The sequence below is a fragment of the Pyrus communis genome, chromosome 7 (assembly GCF_041283825.1).
Source record: "Pyrus communis isolate YQ-2024b chromosome 7, ASM4128382v1, whole genome shotgun sequence".
NCBI classification, from domain to species: Eukaryota; Viridiplantae; Streptophyta; class Magnoliopsida; order Rosales; family Rosaceae; genus Pyrus; species Pyrus communis.
In genome coordinates, this window is record NC_142571.1 from 20,143,474 (window position 1) to 20,160,281 (window position 16,808).

The following is a 16,808-nucleotide window of genomic DNA, read 5'->3' on the forward strand; positions in this document are numbered from 1 at the left end:
GTCGTTGTTGGAAAGAGGTACTAATTAAAGACAAAATCTAACAAGGAGTACATGACGAACAATCATACCCTACTAATAATGACAATTAGTGTAGAGAAATATTAGAAGCAATTATCCATGTCTAATAGTCGTTGATAGTCGTTGATTATGGCCACTCAATATTACAGTCTAATGGTATTCTTCTTTTACCTAAAAGTGAAAGGTCTTACATTCGAATCTTGTGGATGACGAATTCGATACCAAATGAGGTTGTTATCATATGGCTTGGCCGAACTCTCCCTCCCCTTAGTATAAAAATATATCGATGCACTAAAAAAAATAGTCATCTATTAATGTGTGTCTCACGAGATGAGTTCTATACAAATCACAGTTCGTTGTAACTCAACTTCTTCCCAAACTCATAAGGAATGTGGTTTGCTCCCTTATTTTAGACTAACACAACCGTTGAGTGGTTAATAAAAATTACCAAGAACATAGACAAAAGTGTGAAGAAGATGAAATATCGAAGTGGTCCTTCCTTCCCTCCAATAATTTCTTGATGGGTATGAGCAACCTTGGGACCCATAATATTAGGTAAAAACACACCAAAACAGTTCATCCACGTCCACGATGTGTACATGTTGTTTTTTCTTCTACTTTCTTTATTTGTGGACTGAAAACGCCTATAAACTTTTTTCCATACCCAATAAATTTTCTTATAATTTTCACTGAAAAGAAATTTAGATTTTGGACGTCTTGATACAACGGGACATAATTTATCTGCTTACATTTTTACTATTTTAGTACTTTCAACCTGGAAATATGAATCAATCTGATGCTGCCATGTTGTTGCTGATGAAACAAACTTTTGAGCAAGCAAGGCAAAAGACAAAGAAAAGTGTTTCTCTTCTGCTTTCCTTCTCACAATGATTCACGTGTATAGTTTGCATACGCTTTTCAGTCTCAAAACTACTCATACTAAAACAAAGATTTCTATCCAACGACAAGAGAACTAGGGGATCATTTGATAATCATTAATTTCGTTTCTAATTGTTTTAGTTTTCATTATAGTTGAACTAGAGATGGAGGAAAGAGAGAACGCAAGAATGAGAATGATGACCTCGGAATGATGGTGGAAGAAATGTATAGGGAATAATGAAAGCTAAATATTGAAAGCATTTTAAAGTTGTTTTCACTTACTAGTTTCAAGTTTTACTTTCATATATATAGCGTTCGTTTGGAAGTGCTTTTGAAAATGACTGAAATAGCTTTGGGTGAAAGTGTTTTTTCAAGATTCACTTGCATTTTTACTAAAGAACTGGTTCCAAAAACACTTTCATTAAAAACGTTTTTCAGTCATTTTAAAAAACTTCAAACGAGCCCATAATCTTCTTCATTTCTCTCTAATTCGTCCCACCACCCCTTCATCATTTTTACTTTCCTAAGTTCTCTTACGAATTTTTTTATACCAGCTTATGTGGAAGGTCATGTCAATTTTATTAGTCCATAGTTGATCCGATTCTAAATTTATTTATTTGTGACAATTAAAACATTGTCGCATATAGAGTTTTACGCCAATGGCAGAAGACAATCATACATATACATTCTAGTACAAGTTCATCCCCTACCTATCCCCCTTCTCCTTTAACAAATAACTATTTAGCCCACTAACATCATTGCTCTACTAAAAGATAAAAACAATGTGTCAATATGCACTACATTTGGTTGATGTACCTAAAATTTCAAAAATATTTTCGTTTCTCGATCTGTTACAAGAAAATTATTTAAAGTGGCTAATATATGTGTAACACTAAAAGAGAAAAAAAATTAAAATTAATTATGGTTCTAATGCGGCCAGAAATGAGGTGGCAGAATAGACATTAGAGTTGTTGCTAGATTTACGTGGTTTTGATGTGGTAGGTAAATGGAGTTCATATCTTTTTTGGTCGGCCATATAGAAATGTTGGCTTTTTGTAAGTTGAGAGGAGCATGATATTGATACATATGCTATTATTGTTGCTTTCTTTGTTGCGATGCGATGAGACTCGTACGTCTTATGAATCAAGGAAGAAAAAGATCAAAATTTACTGGAGAAAACTGACTTCCAAGTACCAAAACCATCATTCAATCTCACATGGTTTTAGACCAAACTGCCTCCAGACATGTCATCCTTTCGTTTAAAAGTTTCAAAGTTGACAACCCTAATTAGCTAGCTCTACTGTTCTTAACTCACATACGTGTTTAGTTATACAACACTTATTGTGTTCAATCTAACTCCTCTTCTAGAAAAAAGTTTGGCGATTGTCACATTCATATATGTGGTGTTGCGTAATATATAAGAGTAAACTAGGAGTTTATATAGTTTAGAGTTTTGTATTTTTAAAGGGCTAGTTTGAAAATAATTTTCTAAAAAAACATTTATATATGCTCATAAATAAGCACTTGTATTAGATACACATAAAATATAATTTAATAAAAAAATTTATAAAGATTTTTCGGGTACTTTTCTTACATATATATATATATATATATAAACACTTTTAACTCTCTTTTTTTCACTACTACGAAACCATTTGTTAGTGTTGCTATGATAACCGACAAGAAACATATATTACTGTCGCATATTAAGCAAAATCCGACAGAAAATGAATGCAGTGGCGGATGTAATAAGCGACATAATTACCAGCATCAGGAAATGAATTTTCTGACAGAAAATACTCTAAAACCGACAGAAATTGTGTCAGATATAACCAATAGAGAAAATATAAATAATGAATAAATAAGAGCATTCTTTGTCGGATAAAACCGACAAAAAAAATACTCTAAAACCGACAAAACTTGTGTCGGATATAACCGACAGAGAATTTATTAATAATGAATAAATAAGAGCATTTTCTATCGGATAAAACCGACAGAAAATATATTAGTAATAAAAAAATTATAAACCACTTTCAAGAATAAAACTCGTTGGTTACGATCAAGAATAATAATCGATTCAATAAATCTATTCTACAGAGTTCCCCCCAAAATTTATTTATTTTATTATTAATTTGAACCTGATTAATTACTACTAATAAAATTTATTTGAAATAAAACACAAATGTGATGAGATTTGGGTATAGCCACAAAATGAGCTAGTCATAATTAATTTCTACAAAACTCGTCGGTTATGAACTTACTACTTACAAGATTCGAATCTAAAATCTTTCACTTGCAAATAGAGAATCATACAACTAAACCATAGTAGTAAGTGACATTTGAAAAAAAAAAATTTAAAAATTTAATGTCAAATGATAAAGTTACGAATTTGATATATGGATCATTTGAAATCCATATGTTTCTTCAATAAAAAAAAATTTCACGCAAATACAAATTTTTTGGGTATTTATAACATTATATATAAGCAATTTAACTATAAAATCCCTAAATATCTATGAAATCCCAATAAGATGGCGCCTTTATTGATATCTTCCAAAATATGAATTATTCATATCCAACAAAAACATAAATTAAATCATAGGTGGAAGCATGTGGAAGGACTTACAGTGCTTTGCTTGTCTCTGTGCTCAAGGGCTTGCATAGCTTCTGCCTTGTTCATCCATGGTGATTCAAGCGAGAAGGAGAAAGGGAGGAGAAGGAGAAGGAAATGAGGAGAGGAGAAAAGGGGGAAGGAAGGGGGAAGGGAGAAGGCACCGCTGCAAGGAAGAGATGGAGGGGCTTTATTTTGGAAAATTTTCACTACTGTCGGTTAAAACAAACAAAAACATTTTTTTTTAAAATAAAAACCAACAGAAAATTTTTATTATTGTCAATTATAATCGACAGAAAAAAATGACACACCCCGACCGAGATCGGAGCGTGCTGGCCGTCACACAAAGGTGACGTAGCCATGTGCACGTGCGGAAGCTAATAAAGTAGTAATATAAAAGTACGAGTAATTAAAAACTAGCATACAAGGTACTAAAACAAGTGCTAGTAAGTGAGATACAATTTCAGAGCAGGTCTATAGCAGGCCAAACGAAAAAGACAACAGTAGTACGCCCGAAGGCGACCCTACAATGGGGAGTGTCTGTCAGAAACGCCGGAAAGCCCTCAGGGGAAACCACCGCAACGGCTAAGCAACTAGAACCTGGAGGGGCGCAAAACAAAAGCGTGAGTGGGCAAAAACAAAGCTCTTTGAAAACCATTTAGCAAAATACATTCTAACCCCTCGCCGTAAAACCTGTATACTTCCCAGAAAATAAACATATAAACGTATGTATAAACATGCCAAACATGCTCAAGGGTATGCCAATCATGCTCAAGATATGCCATGCCAAAGCCTCATAATGAATGTAAGTGCCCAGGTATAAATCATATCAACATCATAACATCTGGCAGTCGGAGTCACCTAACGTGACCTGTACGGTTGCATCTAGAGCTCAAATCTCAACTCTATAACTGAACCTGCCCACGAGTCGGAACCACTCAAGGTGGTCTGTACGACAGGCTTGGGTGTAACATATATATACGCTCTAGTGCTACGATCACGTGAAGGCTGTGCGAATAATCGCGAGTCACCTACGAGTCGGAACCACCTAATGTGGTCTGTACGACAGGCCTATGCACCTAACTTGGATCCAAGCTGAGCGTGTGGTGCGGGAGGTGAACATCACGTGAAGGACTGTGCCCTACTCTGGGCGGGAGCACTAACACCGGGGGTGCAGGTTATGAGCTCTCTAAGTCTCTCAAACTACTGCTGAAAGTAAATATGAATACCACTTACCTGGCACTTACCTGTGCGTCCACAGCACCCAATATGCATATATATGTATGCCACTACTAATGCGTGCAATGATGCATAAACGATAATAATAACATGCATGGCATAAGGCAAATAACCCTTTTTAAATCAATTTCTGGGAATATAAATGTATATAGGTATATACGGAAAACAAAAGCCCACTCACTGGTATGTAGAAGGGTCGTAGCCCCCCTGCCTCGCGTGTGCACGCTCGTCCTCGGGGTACGTGTCACCTAGATGCGAAACAACTATAAAAACGTTAACTTTAAAGCACATAACCAACTTCTCGTAATAACTTCTCATACATTGCTCAAAATGGACAAATGAATATACCAACGTGCTCTACACAACCTCAGGATCATAACCATATTTTTAGAATAATTTTCCTCCGCCGCACGCGCCCCCACGCGCCGGCCAAGGCATGGACCTACGCGCCCCCCACGCGCGGCCACGTGCCATGCACACTGACGGTGTCAACAGACGCCGTCATGAATATTCCGTTAAACTGACGGAATATTCCGTTAAACCTAACTGACGCCGTCACTGCCGTTAGGAATATTCCGTTAAACTTAACGGAATATTCTCCTTTCTTCTCCGATCTAACCTCGCCGGACTCCGGCCACCGGAAAACTGGGAAAGTTTAAAACTCACTATTCTCCGTCGTTTTTCAACCATTTTTCACGTATTTTATACCAAAATGAAGCCCTAAACCTCAACTACCACGTTGGACTAGTTTTAGAGCCTAAAAACAACGGAATCAAACTTTCCAAAATATGAAAATTCGGCCAAACTTACAGTTCGTGATTTCGACGTCCAAATCAGTCCAACGATGCACTCCCAAGCTCCTTGGGACCTCACCAACACATCTACAAGCTTCAAATGTCCAAAAACTAAGTAAATTAATGTTGCATGAACAGTACTCAAATCGGAGTTTAAGAAATCGACGTGAAAACGTCGATGTTTTTACCTGAAAAGGGTATATTCGTGCTCCCCTCAACCTCACGATCACAACTGCACCCTTGGTTTCCTCGATCTGCTACGGTATAATGGTTCTTGGTGTGTGTCCGTACGTTTACAGTGGAAATGGGAGCTCGGGGGAGAGAGAGACAGGGAGAAGACAGAGGGAGAGGGAGATAGGGACAGTGTATGTGTGTGTGTGGCCCAACACATGCCAACACCACACCACCCACCAACAAAATAACGAAACGAACTAGGGGCTAAAATGTCATTTCACTAGTACGTTTTAATAATCCCGGGACGGGATGTCACAAAAAATGACGGCAAAAATCCCCCCAAAATTTTGTTACGATTTTAAAAAATAAAATAATAATTGTTTGGTTTAATAAATATTATGTATTTAAATAGAATACGTTTTTAAAAATTAAATAAATAATTGTTTGGTTTAATAGATAATAACCCATGTAAAATATGCGATAAAGAAACAAAAAGATAATTATACAATGAAAATGTCATCATACAAACTAAATATTGTATAATCAATACTTGAAAAACATAAATAAAAATTTAGCACAAATTACTTTTCCGCTTCAAAATTTAGGCAAATTTAATGGAGATATGCATTCTACGAAACTAATTTGTATGATCTAAACATCAAACTTATTTGTAAATAATACAAGATTGCATACATAAAAAATCACAAAAAAAAAAAACATTCAGAGATTAGGTAACAAAACAAAAGTTTTCGACAGTTATAAATGAAAAATCACATTTTAATAGTTATTTTAGTTTTGGTTTTGATATTTTTTTACAGCTACACTCCTCGACTCTATAAGAATGAAATGAACGAATTCGATCTTCAATTTAAAATATTTACACCAGTGGATATCGCAAAATCTTATTTTATACTTATTGGAAGTATAATATTAACTCTAAGAGTTTGTTTAATCTACCGTTTTGACACGATATACATTCTACGAAACTTTTTTCAATGATCCAACTGTCACATTTATTTGTACACACTCCGAGATTGCATACATAAAAAATCGTAAAAAATAAACATTAAGAGATTACATAACGGAACAAAAGTTTTCGATGGTTATAAACGAAAAATCACAATTTAACGGTTATTTTAGCTCCGATTTTAATGATTTTTTAACTCCGATATAAGCACTTTTAACTCTCTTTTTTATTATTATTTTAACTGCTATCAGATACGTTTTTTTAATTATCTTAAATCATTTTTTGCTATATTCTAAGTACACTTTCAAATAAAGTATGTAATCACATGTGGATTAATAACGTTGTATATGATGAGCAGGGCTGGTCCTAAAATTTTGGAGGCGCCCAAACGACGTTAAAAATGTGCCCTAATTTCATATAAGAAAAACTATCTGTTTTTACACATAAGACTTTGATAAAATTATATTTAGAAAAACACTTCAAACTCAATAATTTAGAAACGCTAAAAAACTAATTTACTTTTGTATTGAGAGAAGGGAACCAAAAGACCTCGAACTAATTTATTAATTTTAAACAACAAAAATCATTGTTTTTTATTAAACTTCTAACTTATACTCTTACGAAAAGAAATTCATAAAAACTAGAGAGTAAAAAACGCATATAGTGTTTCGAATCCGGGACCTCCTCATTAATTTTAAACAACATAAACCACAATTACTAGTTAAACTTTATGATCACCCTACTAAATTTTATGACAGTACTTTTATGAAAGGAAATTTGTAAAAATTGCAAACTAAATAAACAGACATATTATTTCGAATATGAGACCTCCGCACTAATTTTAAACAAAAAAAAAAAAAATGATGAGTTGCAGTGACACTAGGAGATGCTATTACATAAGAATAATTTATTCACATTAAAATAAATAAATAAAAAGTGATTCCCATGACTTTTGCATTTTTCTCATAAAAACTTCTATCTGATTTCCAGTTGCGTTATATTATGCAGAATAAATTGTCATGAATTAGTCTGTATAGAATTGGAGTTTTGCAGTGACTCATGAGTTTTAGTAAGAGTTGGAGATTTCCTCGAGTTGGGATCCAGAATCTACATACGACCAAAATGGCTAAGTCGTCTTCAAACCGCCATAATTCATTTCAGTATGATTGTATATAAACTACAAATGTGGTCCTGTCGTCTCATTTGCAGAATAATATCTTGAAGCATATATTTACAAATTTACAATGGAGAAATCAGCTTGATGGGCTATGAGATTTTTTCCATGGTTGGACCACAGTTTTATAATTGGCACTCCCTTTTTATTAAATAAAATTACAAAAAAAAAAAAAAATCCTCGTCAGATTTATAAATAATACGTATCAAAACTTATTCTAGGCATATATCTCTTAAGAAAATTACAAAACCAAATACAAGGATGATTATATTTATGTCCTAAGTTTGCAAAAGTGTATGTTACCAAATTTACGTACTTCCCTAAACGTATGTTAAAATTGGATATCAGACGTTTGTCTTGAACAAAAATAAAAATATGATATGTTAATTAAATAATTATTATATATGCACCATGCTGTGTAGTGCATGTGTATTCAGAAAAAATGAGTGAAACAAACAACAATCAACAACTTGGATTTGCTTGCATGCATTATTACAATCACTCTTGTCATTTCCTTATATCTTCTTTAATTATTAAGATGGTCGCTTTTTTCTTTCTTATAGAGGTCGGTCCACAAGTCCACACCGCAAATCTCATATTTTTTTTGTTCTTTGTCTATACTAGTATATGCCCACAAATAAAGTGTAGGAAATTTTTTACTTTTGTGTTTAAAATGGAAGGAGAGAGAAAGAGAATGAGAACGTGGGAATGGAGAAAAAAGAAGAGAGATTTGTTTTTTTTATTTATTTTTATTTTTTTAAATTAGAGATGATAAAATCACTTATAAGTGAGATTTAAAAAAACAACAAAATTTTATTTTATGAAATTACATTACTGTTATTAACTTATTTATTGTGATAGAAAACAAAAATATCTTTTACCCTTTTTAGTTAACAAAGAATGTTCCACATAGTGTAGATTATGCATTGCCTTTTGAATCCAATTTTAAATGATGCATGGCCACACTCCCACGATGTCTTTCTACTTTTGTTCGTTTCTTTCGAATGTATTTCCTATTAAGATGCTTGCTTGATCGGTCTTATGTTGGTTTGTTTGAGGGAGTAGGATTTTGATCACTTTTTCTTCCCTCCCTTCACATATTGCTTTTCGTCTTACTGTTTTTATAAAAAAAAAAAATCAATATAAGATGTTAAGGTGACTTAACCGTAATCATTCAAATATAAGGAAAGGGAAGATGAGAGATTAAGAGGGGAGATAATTCTCCTCCTTAAAGCGGTTCTCTGTGTGGTTAGATTCAGGTCCTCTCCATGGTTGATGATTCATTAGTTAGCTAAGACTTATCTGATTATTTGACTATTAAGCTCATGTCTTTGGCATGTATCGCTCTTTTTCTGTTTTTTCTTGTTCGGAGTTTTTTCGTATAATTTATTCAAATTTTTTTAGCCACCTTTTGTGCATGCACGCATACGATCATTGTAATTCGAGTATTGCTATGCATACTATGTTTTTGTACCACATTTATACCATCTTAGGTGATATTTGATGTGGACATCCATATCATTTGAAAAATTTGCAAAACCCAAGGAAATGAAGGAGAAAGACTTCTCGTATACCACAATCATAATTTAATTAACTAGTTTTTCTTAATTATTAGTTTATTAAATAATGAACTAAATTTAAAAATCTGATTAATTCAAATGATGTGGTTGTTAAATGCCATCTAAGATGGTATGAAAATGTGGTACGAAAACATGGTATGAATAACATTACTCTTGTAATTCAGGTTTGATTAATGAAGCTCTTTTTTTATCCCTCTCCCTTAGGAAAGAGTATATGAGTTTTATGTGTTATTTGATTACGAGAATAGAATTAGAAGAATGACAACGAGGAACCGTGGAATGATTTTTTGGTTGAAAGTTGATTAAGTACGTATGAATTCTAGTGATTAGGACTTAGGTTTAGAACTAGGGTTTCTGGGATCTGCTTTGATATTCAAGCTTGAGCTTCACGTCTACAAATGCTCGCTCTGAAATTATATGTGTGAACATGTGTGAGTAATACTGAACTCTTAACGTGCAGTAACTTTCGAGAAATGTATAACATGTGTGAGTAGTTCTACAACTTATTCAATGAGACGTTGGATAGCAGTAGCAGATGTGTTTTAGTTGTACGTGTGCCAAAATTTCAATGGATCAATATCACTAGTCTCACTGATGCTACGGTGCTCTCCTCATATTTAGCTTACACAATGATATGCTTACGTACCATAAATATGTATACAAAGTATATGTATCATTTTTATTCCTCACACATCACTCGTTTTATAACACACAAAAATTGAGAAGTAAATAAACCTCGCATTGAATATTTTAGTTTTGTCATACTCAATTTTAACCAAGTATCATTGGCAGAAGGTTTGTCAATTCCATTCATAAACAACACAACATTAGAGGAAAAAAAAAAAAAAAAAAGCAGCCAAGAGCACTACATAATTAAATGAGTAACAAAATAACAAAAAGAATATATTGACAAAAAAAAAAAATTGAATTCAATTTCAAAGAAAGAAAAATTAAATTTTAGTAAATAAAAGAAGATTTGGGAAAACAAAGGGTGCTCTCGTGAGCCATGACAATTGCCTGCACCACAGAGGCCTCGTGAGTCGTGAATAGTGACGCATTATCATTTATGTGGCTCCATTAACTCTTTTTATTTACACAACTAAATAAATGATATATTTATATTTTTTATGAAAATAAATAATAGATAAATAGTGTGTTAGTACAACGATCGAATGTTATTTTTCTTTGTTTATAAGTGTGATGTAACTTGAATTTCTTGATAACAATTTTAATATTAATTTATTTTCTTCTCTCCATATTGCAAATTTATCGTTGTAACCAATAGAAAATAAACTCCGTACAATTGTGAAGAGCCCATGGCCCAAGCCTATAAACTCCTAAATAAATAAAGAAACTTTCTTTGTTTTACATTTTCAGTTATTCTTCTTCTTCAGAAATGTTTCACAATGGTTCGAACTCAGTCTATTTTTTTTGTTAATCATTTAAAGATCATATATATAAAAGATTGCTAAAATGGAAGTCGTTAGATAACCTAAGAGCATCTTTAAAGGAGATATCAAAATCTTCTGTGGAATGCTACTGTGCATATTTAACATCAAAAGTCTCTCAAACCAAAATGTTATTTGCAGACGGATTTGAAGGCTTTGTGCTTTGGAGTCAAATTGATATCAATGTCAAATTTCTTTTTAATTCATTTTAATGGTAGTCACTTATTCCATTAACATTTTACCAATAATAGTTTTGTATCAACTTTTTTTTTAATAATCAAAACTTTAAAACTCTATTTAAATAATAAAATAACATTTGATAATTTAGTTTAGATTGTCACATCAATCATCAATTGAATTTGACTCCTATAAGTAGACATTTTATTTAGATGATGGTCTGATAAATAGACAAATTATATTTCTCACATAGAACTAAAATTTTGAAAACATTAATTGAAGGATTAAACAATTTTTTATTTAATTGATTTTCCCTATAACTAATCTTCAAAGGATGATCAAGAAGTCAGACAGTTTTGATCAAGAAGTCTTACAAGATGATATACAGAGGAAATGAAGTAAAACGAGAATTTCCGAGTAAAAGTTACTAGTGTTTCCCAATAATATTTTACTCAGCTTGATAATTTATATTTTATTCATTTAAACATTTCTATTTCAAGATAATTTCTCGCCTAAATTTCGAGGAAAAATAAGTTTGAAAATAGAAAGCCCAATAGTATAAAAGCCAAACCCAAATATCATCTCAAATCCCAACTCCTTTTTCTTATTCTCCTTCTTTTTGTTTCTTTACAATAGTCTCTCTCATGCTAATGCCATAGCTATCTTGCTGCAACCTTTCAACTCCCAACTCCTTCTTCCTCCTCCTCCTCCTCCGCCTCTATTTTTTATTATTTAAATATAATGGAAGTAATCTCGAACTAATACCAGCTACGTAGAAGCCATAGTCTGTAATTTGAGCTTCCAAGTCTGTTTCTTTTTGTACTTGCTCAAGCTTTTTCTAGAGAGAGAGAGAGAGAGAGAGAGAGAGAGAGGTGTCTGTTCGATGTTTGTTGACTCTTCAGCTTGAAAAGGGAACTGGGTTTTCTTAATTCGTCGAAATAAAGTGTCTTTTCCGTTTTCTGGGAGATTCTGGAACTGGGTTCCCTTAATTTGTCGAAATAAAGTGTGTCGGTTTTGTTTTCTTGGAGATTTTGTAACTGGGATTTTAAGGTAGTATAGTTTATTTTGTGCTGGATCTTCACTTTCTATTTCCTTTTTCTATTGATTCTTTTTGAATTTATTGTATTCTCTGTCTAGGTCTTTCTGTCTCCAATTTTTTAATGGTTTATTAAGTTGAATTATATGATTAAATTAGTTTATTTTAATGGTTAAGCTTGTATGTAATGTGTAAAGGTGGCAAATTGGCTAAAAGGTTTGGACTTGACTGAGATCTGATTGAAACTAATTGGTTTTGAAAATCTTGGTTGTCCTGAGATCTTGAAGGATGCACATAATTTCTGTATTTTCAATTATTTATGATTTCTGTAGAGTTTTTCAGTTATTTAGGGTGTAAAATTGTTGCATAAATATTAAAGATTAGGCGTTTTGTGGTAAAAAAAAAATTAAAAAAAAACGCTGCATTTCTTTGCTATCTAAAGAGTATGGCAAAAACAGAAAATTCCATGTAAGCTTTTGATTCAATTTTGTTGCTCAGAAGTGAAAACACCGAAGATTTCGAAAGAACTTGTATGAGCTGGAAATATATCTATATACGTTTTCGATGTTTTTAGCGGGACAATAAGTGCCTTATAATGGTAGAATATAGGCACCTTGAGAAATGACTTGTTACATGTGCTTGTTGTGTATTTGAAAGCTCAAACTCGCGGATTTTCCAAACCAAAGTAGATAAAGCACAACACAAGGACTTCCAATTTTAGTTAATGCTTTGCTCTGACTCGTTGGAGGAAGACTTTGAATGAGTGTTTCGAATTTAAAAATGCATCTTTGCTCGTTTATACGCATAGAAACTTATAAACTAAATGCTTAAAATCTGGAATATGTATTGTTTACTGATGGAATAGTTATTGGTGTTTTTTATAAGTGTGAGAGTATTGGTATCGCAAAGACAACCTTTAGCTTGGAGAATACCGGAGCCATACTGAAGACATGTGTTCCACCTGCATTCAGATGAAATGAAGAACTTACAGGTGCCACTTCATAATTCTTCGCATTGTTAGCGTGTCATACCTGGTTGTTTGCACATCTCTCTCTTGACTAAAGAGAAAGTCCTATTTTCGGATTCACAGAGCACGCAAGAAAATCAATCATCAACTCAAGTTTTACATGATTCACAAGGTGACCAAGTGAAAAACCAAAGTAATGAGGCTCCCGCAACAGATTCAGCTTCAGCATCCACTTCAGGCAATGATAACAAGAAAGTATCACGCCAAGATATTGAACTTGTGAGGATATATTACTTTTTTTGGCAATCTTTTCTTTCCTTTTCTACATTGTCTATTATGTTCCGTATGTCTTACTTTGTTTCCTTTTCTGAATAATGTTTGTGGAGTAGCGTGACTAATCTGTTTCTCATCTGTGCTATGATACATTCTGTTAAATGAATGTTTTAGGTCCAGAATCTAATAGAGCGGTGTTTACAATTATATATGAATAGAGATGAGGTAGTTAAAACGCTCTTGACTCGGGCAAGGATAGATCCTGGATTTACAACTTTGGGTAGGCAACTCGAAACCTATTTTTAAGTATTTGTACTGTCGTTACTGCCATTACATTTAGTGGAATTGTACATGTTATGATTTATAACTAGACATTTTGCTAGTGCTATACATAATCGTCTCTTCTCTATCAATGAGGGGTCAATGGATTAAATATGTAACCCTGATACGCTACATGTTTATCTTTTTAGTTGTGATCGTGAGTTGGGAGAAAATGCTGACTTTCTTTATTTTGATTTGTTGATACAGTATGGCAGAAGTTGGAAGAAGAAAATGCTGACTTTTTCAGGGCCTATTACATAAGGCTAAAATTGAAAAAACAAATCCTCCTTTTCAATCATTTACTGGAACATCACTATCATCTCTTGAAGTATAATCCCATGCCTCCGAAGGTTCCTTTGGCCCCTATACAAAATGGGATCCATCCTATGCCTGGTGAGTTTTCAGCTTGCAGCAACATGGTGGGATAAAGTTAAATGCATGAATTCATTCTGTTAGCTCTACTTTATGTCCATCTCTTTTGGTGGATGCATAGGAATCATAATTTGGTTCCTCAATGCTAACAGAGCTATGCTTCCATTTTTAAGAACTCTGGATGAACTCTCGTTTGACTTTTAAGGTTTCAATGTTATTCTCATTAGTGATTGTCAAAGGATTATTATGTCTTTAAGTTGTGTGGGGTATAAGGATCTATATATGCCTGTCAGTTTGTGGCAATCTGTAGTAAGATATTTTTATGTGATAGTCTTTAGTATTCATTGCCACTTGTTTGCAGTGCAGTTAACAACTTACCTATGGGATACCCCGTCCTTCAGCAACCTCCAATGCCAGCAGCAGGTCAGCCCCATGTCGATTCCATGGGATGTGCAATATCTAACTGTCATGTAGTTAACGGAGTACCTGCACCAAGCAACTTTCATCCCATGCGGATGAATTCTGGGAATGAGTGAGAATTTTTCTCTCTTTGATTACTCATTTAATATGACAAATAATTTGTTACCTAAACCTTAGAGACACTTTTTGTTCCTCTGATAAACCACTCCCCCCCCCCCCCCCTCCTCTTTTTCCCATTCTTTTAGGAATTACATTGGTTCAAACAGTTTCTTTTCCTTATGGAACAAGTGTATTGGATGACATTGCCTTGTCTCGTGCACCTGTATCCTGTTTTGGTAGATAAAAGTTTTTCTAATGGCCACTATTTTTTGTTAATCTATTCTTTTTGAAGTATTATGATGGACTGCAGTGGTGCTGATGTGGTTCCTGTCATTCCACCAAACAGCGCCATGTCACCCATATCGGAGATGCCTGTAAGTCCTACATCAGTTGCATCGAGTGGTCACTTCCCGTTCTCTGCTTCAGAAATATCTGGAATGGGAGTAGACACAGCACTTGATACACCATTTACATCTGATGTGGCAAGTTCTGTTGGATTGCAACTTGCACCTGATGGTGGAGCTGGAAATTCTCGGGATTCTTTGAGATCGCTGGACCAAATTCAGTGGAATTTCAGCTTATCAGATCTTACAGCAGATTTGTCAAACTTGGGAGGTAATTTGTAGTGTTGAGCAATTGGCAGATTTACATTATATTTTTGAAATTGAAGGTTATTTGGATCATTTAAGACGGTCATTAAGTGTTAATACTTTTTCCGGCCATAAAGCATTTGAAGTACCTAGCATAGAATATATGATTTTCTGCTATTGTAGAGATCTCTGTATAAAATTTTGATACATAGGTAAAACTGTGTCTATTGTTAGTTGCAATTTCCATCTAGACACGCTTGAGTTATCTCCAAAATTTAGCAGAAGCATGCATATTCTAAGTTCCAATATCTGATACAAGCATTTCATATCTTTCTCCGATGGTATAACAAGAATGTAACTTTCTGTATTCATCGGAACTTAATTTTTAACATTCCTTTTTCTACTAGCTTTTAAATTACGCAAGGGTTTTCTGAGTAAACATGAAACTGCAGGTTTTGTTGCAGCAAATATTTTGGTACATTTAAAGCTGTTTGAAAGGCTTACACCATTTCAGTCTTACATGTGTAGGCACATAAAGTAACATGTCGGATCCAAGCATGAATACTGAAATGAAGCTGCTTTTGCATAATTCTTATATCTGACGGTTTAGTTATTTCATTGCCTTGATTTTCTGTGCAGATTTAGGAGCCTTGGGAAACTATCCCGGTTCCCCATTTCTACCGTCTGATTCTGAAATTTTACTCGACTCCCCAGAGCCAGAGGATATAGGTAATTGGAGTTGCATCAGTTATTCTACTTTTTATTTTATTTTATATATAGTTTTTACAGGTTAATAATATTGGTCGGACGGGTTCAAACATAACTTACTGGCTTTACCTTGCATCAGTGGAGGAGTTCTTTGTTGATTCTGTACCCGGACCGCCATGCTCTCAGTCAGATGAGGAGAAACCCTAGAGAAAGTTGAGGAAAGTCGCCTTTTTCACTTTAAATTGTTAGGGAAGGACTGAACAGAATATTTCTGGTTAGCTAGTTTGATCTGTATTAGCATACAGATAGGACACTTGTTATATCACTAGCTAATCTAGCATTGTAATTTTCTTGTCCCCGAAAAACTTAATTATCCGAGAACGTTCAGTACTGTAATTTGGATAAACCGGCATGATTATCGCCATTTTTAGTCGTAATCATCTGCCTTTTCCCTAGTTCTGTATATCTTGCTATTTTTCTGTCATGGGAGCTTAATGAGATCCCAAGGAAAGTTGAACAATTCCATTCTTGTCATGCTAATTGCAGCAAATAAAATGCCAAATATTTGAGCAAATTATATTACTCGCAAATTGATGAAGTTAAACTAGTCTTCTTGGGATATTCTTTTGGGCCGTTTGGTAATTATATCAGTTTTCAATTTAACGGGAAAACAAAGAAGAACTAATGGTCATTTCAGCCTTTGTGCATGGCTTTACATTCCGGATACGGGATTTAATTTCGAGTAATATTTTAATGGGTAAAGTACAAAAACTACCTCAACTATTGGGGTCACGACAGTTTCATATCTCATCTTTTAAAATTGACAATGTCATACCGCATCTTACGAATTTGTGACAATGTCATACCTCCGTTAATTTTTCTGTTAGTTTTTCTATTAAATGCTGACGTGGCAAGAGACGGAGACCACTTTCTATTAAAAAATTAATAAAATATTATTAAA

General features: G+C 33.8%; 1 protein-coding gene across 3 annotated transcripts; it reads left to right on the forward strand.

Moving 5' to 3' along the window:
* The first annotated feature begins 11,648 nt into the window (after positions 1-11,648).
* On the forward strand, positions 11,649-16,421 carry LOC137733750 (uncharacterized). 3 transcript variants are annotated; one of them, XM_068472926.2, is made up of 9 exons: positions 11,649-12,111; positions 12,983-13,088; positions 13,188-13,343; positions 13,512-13,617; positions 13,866-14,051; positions 14,397-14,562; positions 14,842-15,164; positions 15,779-15,868; positions 15,987-16,421. In XM_068472926.2, exons 2-9 carry the CDS (start codon positions 13,074-13,076, stop codon positions 16,052-16,054), a joined length of 1,110 nt encoding a protein of 369 aa, XP_068329027.2. In that variant the 5' UTR covers positions 11,649-12,111; positions 12,983-13,073; the 3' UTR covers positions 16,055-16,421. The 3 variants fall into 3 exon arrangements, with proteins under 3 accessions (XP_068329027.2, XP_068329029.2, XP_068329028.2); XM_068472928.2 differs by having other exon boundaries at positions 14,896-15,164; XM_068472927.2 differs by having other exon boundaries at positions 11,652-12,111; positions 14,860-15,164.
* The last annotated feature ends 387 nt before the right edge of the window (positions 16,422-16,808 follow it).

Excerpts from the sequence above, each read along its gene's own strand:
- LOC137733750 (XM_068472926.2), top strand. Across the intron at positions 13,618-13,865 it reads TCCTGGATTTACAACTTTGG|TATGGCAGAAGTTGGAAGAA; the intron begins GTAGGCAACTCG and ends TTGTTGATACAG. Across the intron at positions 14,052-14,396 it reads TGGGATCCATCCTATGCCTG|TTAACAACTTACCTATGGGA; the intron begins GTGAGTTTTCAG and ends TTTGCAGTGCAG.